The following is a 13,734-nucleotide window of genomic DNA, read 5'->3' as shown; positions in this document are numbered from 1 at the left end:
TAAATCAATTAATAAATAAATGCTTAAATGTCATCCAGACCACGTGTAAAAAGCAGCATGCCTTATTTGTTCTAGCTTATCTGTAAAACCACATGTGGGGGATTTATTGTTGCCTGCTGCTGAAAGGCAGGTGGGTGATGATGTTTGTGTCCGTCTTTTAGGAGAATATCTCACAAACAAACAGACAAATTTTAATAAAACTTGCAGGAAGTAATCATTGGATGTACGTCTACAATCAACCCCATTTAAGATGGCCACCTTAACCAACACAAAAATGGCTATAACTCAGTTAATTTGACAGATGTTGAGCTAAAATTTGGTGTGGTAGTAGTGGAGAGTCATTCATAACAGATACTGCGATATGAAATTTTTAATGTTAATTTTAAGGTTTGACCAAAACAGCTACGTCTGTTATTTGTGTTCCTCTGGTTTCCATCCTCCTGTTTTAACAAGCAACGAGTATGGAGCTAAACTCTGCTTTAATAATGAATTAAACAAAAGCTAAATTTAGCAAATCTTTATTTTATATATGAACAAATCCACAGAATCTAAATTAGTGACGGTCTTTGTTGGAACTGTGATTAAAAGCTGATAACGTAGATCTTTTTCACAGAAAAAAACAAAACGTTCAGCTGTCGAACAGTGATTTTATCCTGCTGTAATTATCCACATGTGACCCGTTTCTCCTTCAGCTCGCTTCCTGAAATCTCCTCTCGGGTTTTTGTTCCTCCCTCACAGGCCCGTCTGTTCTGCTCTGTTCTCATCTGACCTTTGAACCCTTCATGCCAATGACATCATCTGATGAACATTTTGCCAGTGAGGATCCATCCATGTTAACTACTATTCTCCACTGTGAATAAAATATGGGTTTATTGGATTTGCAAATCATTGCATTCAGCTTTTACACAACATCCAAACTTTTTCCTTAAATAAAGTCTCTTGCTTGAAACGTCTAAATGCTGATTCAAAACCTGAATCTGCTTTAACAGCGTATAAGTTTAAGGTTGAGCATAATTGGGTTGTGTTTTGTTGTGGATCCATTTACACCAGAGCAAACACAATGTCACAGTTTCACCAGCACAGCTGTCAAACGTGGACTTTTACACCTGATCTGCTGCGTAAAGGGCAGAAGGTTGCAACAACAGCGTTAGCAGCTGCTGCAGAGAAGGCTGCACCCCTCCAGGTATCTGCAGCAGTTAACACATCTGATGTTACCATAGCTGACAGTTGTAGACCAGCTCAAATGGCCTGATCGGTTCTGCCGTCCTTCAGCACCAGGATCCAGCAGAAACAAAACCAGTTAGAAGGTCCCTGACGGATTCAGACTCGCAGGAGGATCCGACGGCCTTCCTGGGTCTGCTCAGAGCTACAAGTGGAAGATTTTTCGGGATTCAAATGTTTGGTTCGGTCCGACTCCTTCGACTTAACTGCCTGAAGAAGCAGAAGACGTGTGCAGCAGAGGAAGACGGGAAAATGTCAAAAGAGATTAACACAACAGATTTCTCTGAGGTTAGCCTTCGAAAAACGAATCGATGGGGGAGAAACGAGCGAGGCAGACAGACAGAAAGTGAGACAGGCAGAGAGGGAGAGACAGACGAGAGAGAGACAGACTGACAGACAGGCAGAGAGAGACAGACTGACAGGGAGTGAGACAGGCAGAGAGAGACAGACTGACAGACAGGGAGGCAGACGAGAGAGAGACAGATTGACAGACAGGGAGACAGGCACAGAGAGACAGACGACGAGAGAGAGACAGACTGACAGACAGGGAGTGAGACAGGCAGAGAGGGAGACAGACTGACAGACAGGGAGTGAGACAGGCAGAGAGGGAGACAGACTGACAGAGACAGGGAAGCAGACAGACAGAAATATAGAGGCAGACTAACAGAGAGGGAATGAGACGGGCAGACAGACAAGAGAGAGACAGGTAGACAAACAGAGAGACAGAAAGGCAGACATACAGAGTGAGACAAACAGAACAAGAGAGAGACAGGTAGACAAACAGAGACAGACAGACAGACAAAAGCAGACAGAGCAGAAGCTTCTTTTCTTAATTCTTATAAAGATTTGTTTCAATTTGGTTTCAAATCTTTTGCAAAACAAACAGGTGAGAAAAATCCTTGAAGCCTTTGATTCTAATTATTGGCTAAAAGTAGACAAACTTTAGCTTAAAGTAGCAAAAGGCTAACTAAATACTAACAGTAGGAGAATTTGAGCTAAAAACTACAAGTAGCAAAAGAGGACAAAAATAAAGCAAGAGTGCTGAAGCAGATTTAAAAGAATAATTTTGATGAAATTAAAACAGATCTCAAAGTATGTAAATAAAGTTAAGTATTTTGAAACATATAAAAGTTAAAATAAAAGTCATCTCACCAGTTTCCTGAATTAGCTGAACATTCTGATAATTGACTGGCTAAAAATAATACAAAGTAGATTGCAACAAAACATACTGAAATATAAAAAATCTGTGTGAAAACAACAAATTCAGATCTAACCCAACCACATACGAGGGATGTTTTCAGTCCTTCAGATATTTTGTTATTCAGCAGAGAGTCTCTCAGCTCCTGCAGATCGCTCTAATTCGACTGTAAAAGTTTATTATTAAACACGATCACATCCAGCTGACTGACACAAGACGGGACTGAGCAGATTTAAACGCAGGATGTCGGCAGTGGGGGACAGTAAAAAATAAACAAAATGAATATTCAAAGGATCTATTTATAAAACCAAGTATTTGAATGATATCGGTGGTATTTTTGGCTCCTGGCTGGGGTGGCAGAGTGTGACTGATGGAGTTTCAGTGTTTTATGGCGGCGGGATCGAGGTACACATAAGCCTCTGAGCTCGTTATCCTTCAATCAGCAGCCAAGTTAGGATGATGATCTTCATCATCTCATGTCTGATTTAAACAGACAGGAAGTTCTTGGTAAAGGAGGAGCTAAGTAGATAAATCCAGAGCCGAAGCTTGACGCCCATACGGATTTACATTTCGTAAAGCGTCAAAACGTAAACATTTTAACTAGTTAAAATCATTACAGGCTGCAGGTTTTTACCCAACTATAAATCAGGCAGCTGTAAAATTTACAAATACCTTATGTTGCTTGATTTAGCAACAGTTTTGCTAAATTAGCTTTTAGCTACTGTTTTAATAGTTTTGCTTTTAGCTCATGTTAGTTTTTAGCTACACTTTTTCATAATTTTTTCTCCTACCTATGATTTGTTAACATAAGCTCTTAAATACAGTTTTGCAGATTTGCACATTTATCTTTTAGCTAAAGTTTTGCTAACTTTAGCTTTTAGCTACCATTTTGCTATTTTTTACCTTTATATACAGTTTTGCTCATTTTAGCTTTTATTTTAAGATTAGATTTTTGCAGCAGTAATAATATAGTTTGCTTTTAGATACTATTTAGGTCATTTTAGCTTTTAGTTATGGTTTGTTGATTTTAGTGATTAGCCACTATTTTGCTTTTTTAACTTTAGCTATAGTTTTGTTACTTTTAGCTTCTGTTCTGCTTGTTTTAGCATTTCCATCTCCGCTCCTTCAGCAGATTTCAGCCGTCCTTCGGCACTCAGATTTCACATTTCGTCTCGATTTTGATCCATGAAGAAGAATCTTTGCAGATTCTTCGCTGCAGAGCTGCTGAGTTGATTAAATTTGTGTTTTTCGGTGTTTGTAACGATCATTAATTCTGCTGTGGGTGAAGTCTGAGGACTCAAATATATAGGATGAGTGTATTTAACTCTGTTTTACGTTAATTATAATAAGAGTTATGGCTCGTTTGGAACGTCTTTCTCCCCCTCCTCTTCACTCTTTGCAGCCTGTGGAGATGAAGATTTATGTTTTGGACGAGGGGGGAGAAAGGGAAGAGATGAGTGACGGAGTTGAAAGTGGAATAAAGAAGGTGTGAAACTGAAGGTTAGATTTTATTGTGCTGCTGTAAACTCTTATGACAATTTGACTCAAATGACCATCATGGAAATAGATTTATTCTCCATCTGAGAAAACAATCAGAGATGAGGAGCCACTGGTGTTTGATATACAAAGGCAGCTTTAAATTCAGTTTTAAGCTGTTTTCTTCTGTCTTCCAGCCACACAGCCGGTTGTTTAATTAGGCCAAAGCCTCTTTGAGGTTCTCACTCAGATCACATAAAAGCATTAAGAAAGAAAGTCAATCTGGGCGTGTAATCCTTGCTCAACGCAGCGCTCAAGCTGTGGATAGAGAATTGTTTTAAATAATATATCGGTTAACTTTGCACGCTCTCTTTGTGGGACCTCGTGGTTCCTTTGCTCGGCTCTGCATCTGTCTGTAATCCATCACGCAGCGGGTGCATACCTGCGGGAACCTGATGATGGCCTCGGTGCAACGTAATGCTACACTGAGCCGGTTGTAGTACAGGCAGTTTTGGGGTCTAAGGGGGTGTTAGGGGGAGTGAAGTTAGCTTCCTTCCTCCCTGCAGCCTAAATGAGGGGTTTAACCTTTCACTCAACAACTGCTGCTCTGCAGAAAGCAAGAAGATGGACTTCTGATGCTCTGAATTCTTCAGGCTGTTGCGTGAAATCTAAATTTATCTGATGAACACGTCTTTCTGCGGTCGCTCCACATTAAGCTTGACAGATCTGTGTTTCATCTTGTTCCTTAGAATAATATTTTAGACAGCATCACTCGACACTTTACGTTTGCATTTTGGAAAACTTCTGACAAGATCTTTTAATATTAAAACCGTAGCATTTAGTGATAACGGTTATTTTAGCTATAAAAATCAGGATGCTTTCACAAAAAGGAAATTTATCCTTTGAGACAAAATGAATTTAGCAGTCCGGCTTTGATTTGGAGACTTACTGAGCGAGTAATCAGGGTTAGTTAGTGTTTGTCTGAAATACGAGCAGAACTTCACGTTATTTCTCCGGCTCTCACTTTCTAATTTCTCTACAAGTACAAATAAAAGAAAATGCTGAAAATTAGACCCGTTTGAGAATATCAAGCACCAGACACCTACAATTTACAGATTTTGATGTTATAAAATTTACAGAAGGGATATTTTCTTTGCATAAAATCAAAAGTTTTAAGCAGGAAATAGAAATCCGAACTGTCGGTTGTTGAATTCCTTACGTTTTTGTTTATATTTGTTTTTAAATTTAATCCTTTTTCATTCTTTCAGCTGAACACTAATATTCAGCAGCATTTAGGGTTGTTTTTAAACTTTTAAACAGAGCTGCTTCTTTTTTTTTCTTGCTATGAATTGGAGTAAAAACAGTGATATCATTCTACTTACAAGAAACTCACAAGTTTATAAAAAGTGGTAATAAAATCTTTTTATATGATTCTATTAACATTAACCTTGACTTCATTATAGATTATTTTTTGGGGGTATGTTAAAACTGTCCTAAAAGTAAAAGTTTTGTCTACATCTAGTTTCATATTTAAATAAATCCCAGCTATTGTCATGGTTTCTTTAAAAGAAAATTGTAAATAAATAACCTTGATGGGATCCGAACCCCAGTCCTCCACATGAAAGCTCAATATAAAAAGCTTTAAAAACAATAAAAAGATTTCACCAACTAGGCATGCAGAGGAACAGGACCATAACTGCCCTAAATCTGCTCCTTGTTTCATCGAGCGATCAGCCTCACATGTGCAGCAATATCTATGAAATGCAAACTTCACAACGAAGTAAAAGCTTATTAAATTAAATATTTTCAACTCTGCAGCAATCCACTCTGGTCTTGGTTTCACTCAAACTGGCCGTTAGCATATTTATCTGGTCAGAATCAAACTATATTCCTCCAAACTGAGTTCATTCAAAGAGCCATCTCCAACAGGCAAGATATTAAAAGACCTGAACTACCCCTTTAAATCTTAACGCGAGTCAAAGTCGGCCTTTAGCTCCATCCTAAAACCACTGAGGGTCGTTTGGTTGGAGACTCTGATGTGATTAGTTGTTTAAAATGTGGCTGTCAGCAAACCACCACCCTGTAAATATCAGAAAGTCTCATTTTCAGTTGATGCAATAAAATAACCCATATTAGCTTTATTAGTCTGAGGACATGGATTTTTTCTTTATTTATGTCAACCAGGATCGAGTCCTTCGTCTTAAATCCACTGGCTCATCGCCATTACACTCCTCACACTTAGGAACTATTCTTGAGGCTGTTTATTGGGATGCGTGCTCTGTCCCGTCTCAGACAGCTTTTACTGTAAAGCGCCTCTGTCTCTGCAGGGGGGGAGGGTCACACGATCCGTAACCAGCTGATCGACAAGACCAGAGGGGCTCCGAAGCTAAAAAAAAATAAAATAAAATGATCAGGTTCAAGACAGGGGCAACAATTTGGGCTCAGGGAAAAGAGGAGCCTGATAATGTGGTGTTAGGAATCTAATCTGTGTGATGTCAGCGCTCCGGATTGGTAAGAGATAATAAAATGTTGGGATGAAATTACTGTCTGATAGGAGAATAAAAAGGGAAAGGCTCTAAGCTCCTCTGGGTGGGGAGAGACGTATCAAATCAAATGCATTTTATCACGCATCAATGCTAACGTGCAGCTCTAAATATGGACTTTTATTTCCAGCAAAACACCTGCTTTGGTTCTGTGATATGATGGAGCTCAATATGCAGAAGAGGTTTCCGAATTTTTATCTTGAAATTCAAAGTAAATTGGGACTTTGTGGGATATTAACATGCAGATTGTCATTGTGGGAGAACAGAACGAGGCAGATCAGGTGTTTGAGACGTGATGGAAGGTAGCTCCTCTGGCTTCACGCGTGCACGTTTTCATTCCTCGTTCTTTTAAGACATCACATGATTTATGATATTTTGAGGTGGCTGTTGACAAAAGCAGCAGAGCATATTTCAGTCTGCATGATTGATAGAAACATTACGTTCTGTACAGTTTAATGTCAGCCGGCGCAGCGTTGTGGTCGGTTAATGTTTCAGTAAAGAGGCTGCTGAATGTTCAGGCACATGTATTATAGGATTATACTACATTACTGCAATCGTGCATGTGCGGTTTATGGTGCAATAGGAGCTTATCATCAGTGCTGAGTGAGAGGTTTCTTTTATTAGTCGGCATTTACGAAGATTTGCATAATTGTATTTACAGTTTTATTATCTCCCTGTACTTGAAATAGCCAGTAACAAAATAATTACACTAAACAGAAAAGGTTCTCAGTTTTCACAATCTCACCAACTTCTCCCCGCTTTTCTTCTCCTTATAAATCTCACACGGAAGAGAGGATTCCCCCTCAAATAAACCATTTGTCCCCATAAAAGTTCATAAAATCCACCATCTTTGTCAGGTATTTCTATATATATTCCTCTTGTCATTCTGGCTCATTTCCTTATTGATTTAATCAAATAAAAGCAATCCACAGTGAACAATACAGCAGCCCAACTCCTCTCATTGTGCCCTTATAAAAATAAATAATTCAGATTAACATGCTCAGAAAACAAAACAGACACTGAAACAAGAAAGGTTATAATGTGCAAATATAATCTAAAATACATAGATGTGCAAAAGTCTTAAACCATCAGTGACTCCTTTTTAGAAATATTTTGCTTCCAATCAGTCAGACTTATTAGTTTTAAATGATCTTGATCAGTATTTTTTTAAAACTTTGGCTGCTATTTCACTCATTTTCAGAAGAATGTTTCTTGTTTGTGAAGCTACTCAACTCTGACAAATTATTCAGTCATAAACAGTTTTAACAGACAACATGGCAAAGAACCAATTTTAACTCTGATCTTCATGCTTTTTGTTGCCATCATCTTGTCACAAAGATACAATTTGTTCCCATTTTTTACTGGAATCCATGAAAAATACCAAGGTCTTTGCTGGATTTCATTCCCATTACTTCAAGACAAGATTTTTATCTGTTGGGGATATTTGGTTCTAGGCCCGACACTGCTTCCTTTGTCCTTGATTTGTTCACGCTCTTCACTTCTTTTAAACAAACTGCAAAATATGCTGTTAAGGTACAAAGGCTGAAGAGGAAAATGAGATAAAAGCAGCAAAAGTTTAAAGAAAAACCCTGAATTCCTTCAGAAATCCTCAAGAAATGTTGATCTAAACCACTTCACAAGGTCTGCTTGCTTAGAAGCGATGAATGAAGAAATTAGGACTTATTTCAAGCTTTTGAACAGTGCATTTGATACATTATTGAGAACTTTTAAACAACATCGATGATTCTGTTCAGCTTAGAATCACATCTTTCCTTCTTGAACCTAAAACTCTTTGACACTATGGATTAAAAGACATTAAATATCACTGAAAACCCAGCTGACGAGTTTTCTGCTCTTTCATTCAGCTTTCAAGCTTTTTAGGGTTCCTTTGTTACACATTTACAGAAAAGCAGCAGCTTCCACCTTCTGCTGAGTGACTTCCTGGTTGTATTCTCTCAGAATGGACCGTCTTACCTGGCTTCTGGGGCTCAGGCATGTCTGTGTCTGTTTACAGGGACTCCTCTGAAAGCGGCTCTTCCTTCCTGCCTCCCAGTGGAGCTGCCTGCATGTCTCTTCATCCCTTTTTATCAGCTTGCGCCCCCCCTCCTTCTACCACTGCCATCCTCCCCTGAGTGGAGCGAGACAGGAGGAGAGCGACAGAATGGTTGTCACTTGAAACCTTGGCAGGAGCTGCGAGGATTTAGGGAGAACGAGGAAGATACCGTACAGGGTAGAGCCGTAAAGAAAAGTGCTTGCCTCAGGAAAAAAATTTTAAAAAAACCTGCAAGCTAATTAACTCATTAGGCTCTGGAGATGTAACATTAACAAGCTAACTGATGCCTGTCAGCTCCTGACAGCTTGACTGAGGGCTGCTCTGCTGCAGAGAGAGGTTTTATGTTAATAGAACAGGAAGGTGCAGGCCAAAAGGGTAAAGTTGTCTGAACAGAAACAGAGGGAGGATTTTATGTCATACCATTAACAGCTGCCCTTCATTCATCCATTTCTTGAGGAATTTGGAGGTAGAATCTGATGAAAAAAATATCATAATTCTGTGAAAACATTACATAAACCTATCAGGAGCGAGGGAAATGAACCCAGAGCGCAGACTTGTGTCAAAATTTAAAAAAACTGATTATAACAAACAAAAAGCTGACATGGCAGCAAACAAAGAACTACCATCAGGAAGACGAGGAGGCTAACCAGACTGCAGCATGAAACCAAACAGCAAATGAACCGAAGGGAAGTGAGCAGCTAAAGACTGAATATAAAGGGCTGAGGGTGAGAGGCAGACGAGCTGCAGCTGTGGCTGACAGGTAACGAGGAACAGGTGAAGTGGGCGTGGCAGGCTGACTGAGCTGAGGGCAGGTGGATGATGGGAACTCTAGGAACAAGAAAACACAGTAATCTGAAACACAGGGAACACAAGCAGCAAAATTAAACCAGAACATACTTATAAAGAAACACAAAGAACAAACTGAACACATAAATCACAAAAAAACATGAAAATCAAATGTAGAAAATCCAAAAACAACTTAAAAATACCAAAATCCTGACAAAACCATTGGAAATGTGTTTAAAATAACTCAGATATTCTAGTTTCTAGCAAGTCTAAAAGTCAGTTTATAAAAACAATAAATGTAGGATGTCTGTTGTTGGGTCGCAGAAGCAGCAGGTCCAGGAGGGAAACCCAGACCTCCATCTGCAGCTCCTCCAGGACCAGAGAGGATCCATGATCCTTCCAGCAGGTTCTGGGTCTGCCCAGAGGCCTCCTCCCAGTGAGACGTGCCCTGATCAGATGCCAGAACCACCTCAGCGGACTCCTTTCAATGAGGAGGAGCAGCGACTCTGAGCTCCTCACCTCATCTCCAAGTCTGAGCTCAGCCTCCCACAGAGGAAACTCATTCCAGCTGCTTGGATCCAGAATCTTAGGTCCAAACCTCATAATCACAGGTGAGGGGTGGAACAATGATAACCTGTTTTCTTCAGGGTACAGGCTCTTATATTTGAGTACTAATAAATGCAATTACACTTCTTACAATTACTTTAAAAATCAGAGTTTACCTTTATGGTAATTCTTCAAACAAAGCAAGACAACCACAGTTTTTAGCTGTTTTATTAAACTGCTTGTTTTAGAAGTGATAGTTCGTCCATCTTTGCTGAGCAGAATTTGCTGTTTGTTTTACTTTTGTTACAATTTTTTCATTTTTGCACTTCCTAACTAAATTAACCAGGACTAAACAGATTTATGTTGGAGAATCTGACGAGTAAAACCTGGGAGTTTATATCGACTGGGAGCGATGATTGGCAAGAGGAAGCAGATGAGCTGATTACAAATGGCTGACAGGTGTGTGTGAGGAGCGGAGGGAACACAATGACTGCGAACACGGAAAACAAAACCTAAAAATACCAGACTTAAACGGATGGCTAAGAACAACAAACTAAGCTAAATAAATCATAAACTATACAGAAACTTGCAGATAAATCTGAAAAAACAAGGAGCTAAGAGTAAAAAAACTGGAAAAAAAACAAAGCAAACAAACACAGAACATGACAACAACCAGTGCATTATGTTGTAGAGATTGCTGTAAATGTTTTAACATCTCTTGGCTGAAAATCTATGAGCAGCTTGACTGATTTCATCCCTTCTGCCGAAGTAGGCTCTGCAGAATCTGCTCCAATAACATCTTTGAAATCTGGGTTAACTTAAAGAGTACCGGCGTTTTTCTGTGTCAATGGGAGACTCTGAGTTACAAACCCTGGGGAGGGTGCTGCATTTTTTAAAAAACATAAAGTTCAACTGTTCTCCTCGTCACAGCAGGCCTCGTTAAACTGGGGAAGGAGGAGGAGGAGAACAGGAAAACAAAATGTCATCAAGGAAGAATTAATCATTCGTTAACGGCGCTGATGAAGAAAAGACAAAAATATCAGAAATTAGAGATTGTTGGGATCGAAAGTCAGACAGATTTGAGTAAAATATGCAGATAAAAGTTCTGTGTTTACATTGATTGTGGACCCGCATTCCAGAATTGCATATCAGAGAATTTGTAAAAACTGCTGGATTAAACTCCTTCCATGTGCACCATCTGATATAGTTCTGAACAGCATCGTTTGGAACAAGTTCCTGTCATTTCCTGACAAAAAACAAATATATGTGTATCTTTATCCCTTTTCTCCTGAATCTAAACAACAATATCGACCAAATATGAAAACTCCAAACATCAGTGTTCAGTTTTGCATTTAATAATCGTCTCCATGTCTTCATCTGAACGTCCTGTTTTGCATTCAGCTCTTGTCGTCTCGCTGCCCAAATTTCCCAGGCAGCCATAACCTTGGCAATAACAATAAACACTTTGTGAGACTTTAATTTTCGAGAAGGAACTTCATTCAGAGATCGAGGAACAGCGATTTTAGATGCTGAGTTTTAAGCAGAGCAAAACACCCTTGAGGACAATTACAGAGAAGTGTTTGAACAGAACATTAAAGGTCACTGAGTCGGTTACACTTACTGTATATTAAATCTTCACATTTTTAACATGAATCACTTCTTCTAAATCCCACTGATGCTTTCACAGCTGCTCCGCTCTGATTTATACTCAGACCGAAGCCTTCAAATCGATAGAAATGATTCAGAAGTTATGGATTTAAAATGGATCTGGCAGAATAACTATGGGTGTCCTACATGATCCAGTGGTTCGCTGCAGAGGATGACATCCAAGTTATTTAACAGTTTCATTAGTTAAGCTTCACTGAGGAGCATATTAACTGAAGCAGGTCTCTCCGTTCACACAGGAGCTTCTCTGTGACCGTTTGGGCCGCATGCAGCATCTGGATTTTTATATAATGAAATTATTTATGGATGTTTTCAGTTACGAATTGATTTTTCTTTGGCAAAACATTTGTGGAAGATGTTACGGATTATTGCAGATAAAAAGAAGGGATATCAGGCTGTGCATCAATGTGATGCATGAAAAGAGACATTTTCTCAGTATTTTAGTAAACAAGTGATTTGAACTGAAAGCTGAAGTTTGTTTACTGAGTGATGGGTCAGATTAGCCCTTGGAGTATGTGTTATGAATCACTGTCAGCTACTACCACACCAAGTTTAGGCATAATATCTGTAAAATTCGGTAAATTATAGCTATTTTTGTGTAGGTTAAGGCTGGTTCAGGAGATATTTTGACTCCAACAGTCAAAATATAAAATTTTACTTCAATATGAATTATTTTTTACATTATTTGACATTTCATTATTACCATTATTTTATTATAAAATTATATTAAAGGCATGTTTTTTGATTATTTATGACAGAGTTCATGAAAAAGTAAAAAAAAATGTTTTTTGTTGGTTATATTTTATATTTTTAATAGAAATATTATCCAAGCACCATGTTTGATTTAATCATTTATTATGTACTGAAGTCATGTATCTTTTTAATTCCTTATCCATGTTTTTCTGCTTCATTTTGGAGGCTGCATTTATTCTCAAAAGTATTTAGTTTCTATCAGTGATTGTTTGAATTTTAATTTATCCCCAAACAACTTGTGACAACCTCCAACAGAGTAACTTTGACAAGATTTCTCAAAACAAAAAGAAGGATATTAGAGCAAGTTAGATGCCAAAAATAGATCTGACATGCAGAGTTTCTAAGCTTTCAAAGAATATTACTGGATTTAAAACTCTTTTTCAGCACTTTGATGCTAAAATGTTGACTTTTGAAATGATGGATGCCTTTCACTTCTATCCACACAGGGTTTACTCTGTGTCAGCAGAACGCTTCAGCCAAGAATAAGCTTTGAGAAATAATTCACATCAATCACACTCAGCAGGGTTGCGGATGATTTCCCTTCGCTCTGGTTTGATACTTTTATTCTTTGGGCACCTCTGGCTCCGACCCCTGTCAGTGAAGTTTCTGTCATTCTGCCCTTTAGCTGACCCAAACTCTTCAGCAGTGTTCTGGCAGCTTGTTAAATTAGCAGCTAGAGCCAAAATGTGATCCCTGCAGGCCAGGAGAGAAAGAACAACGATCCGTGAATTCTGGCTCCGAGGTGCCACATATTGTGGTCGGTGCTCATTGAGCCTGATGAATTGATGGGACGCTCCTAATAAACCAAGAGAGAAGCCAAAGGGAGGAAAAACGAGCAACTAGGGCAACAAATTCTGCCCTTTATTAAAAAATGTAATTAATTTTAAAGACAATATGTGATGTTTTTACTGTAGAAACAATGCTTTGTCTGGTTTAGAATTAAAACAGGCAGCTTTAAATAATGATGTTACTGATCCCATAAGTGATTGTATTTACAGACAAATATAATTAATTCATCAAATAACATTAGATAATATTAAACATGCACTGTTGATTTCCACTCCAAATTAAAGGCGTGGCATGTTTTGAAGGAATGCATATCGCTCGCCACCTTTCATTTCACAAATTTTTGACTAAGACCATCTTGTGTTGAGAAATGACAGAGCTGCAGCTGTCTTTCATCCAATGATTTCTTTCTAAGAGTTTCATTAAAATCCATCAAGTGGTTCATGAGATATTTTCCTAACAGACAAACAGGGTTGACTCCAACAGTAGATGCTGAAGTTTTTGACAAAGATTTCATGCGATGAGTAGCACTTGGAGTTAGTGCTGGGCGATATGCAAAAAATTCTATATCACGATATGGATAATTTTATATCACAATAACGATATATATCACGATATACCCCAATTACGTACGTTGTCAGTTATTCTCTGAAAAATATGAAAAAATAATCTAATTTCTTACCTTTTTCAAGCTTTATTTCTAAGTG

The 13,734-nt window shown here is 38.5% G+C and overlaps 1 protein-coding gene across 3 annotated transcripts in view; it reads right to left on the bottom strand.

The window, feature by feature from the left end:
- The window catches only part of mybpc2a (myosin binding protein Ca), a 49,286-nt gene extending 40,757 nt beyond the window's left edge, over positions 1–8,529 (bottom strand). For 2 of the 3 annotated variants that reach the window (XM_017419500.3, XM_017419501.3), the window contains exon 1: positions 8,413–8,528. In XM_017419500.3, coding sequence (XP_017274989.1) covers positions 8,413–8,434 — 22 coding nt within the window. In that variant the 5' untranslated portion in view covers positions 8,435–8,528. Of the gene's footprint in view, positions 1–8,412 lie in introns of all 3 variants that reach the window. The other variant, XM_037978801.1, reaches the window with a different exon arrangement.
- Between the last annotated feature and the right edge of the window lie 5,205 nt (positions 8,530–13,734).

Source organism: Kryptolebias marmoratus, linkage group LG12 (assembly GCF_001649575.2).
Source record: "Kryptolebias marmoratus isolate JLee-2015 linkage group LG12, ASM164957v2, whole genome shotgun sequence".
Lineage (NCBI taxonomy): Eukaryota > Metazoa > Chordata > Actinopteri > Cyprinodontiformes > Rivulidae > Kryptolebias > Kryptolebias marmoratus.
The sequence above is the reverse complement of the archived record's forward strand: the minus strand, read 5'-3'. Positions and strand labels throughout refer to the sequence as shown.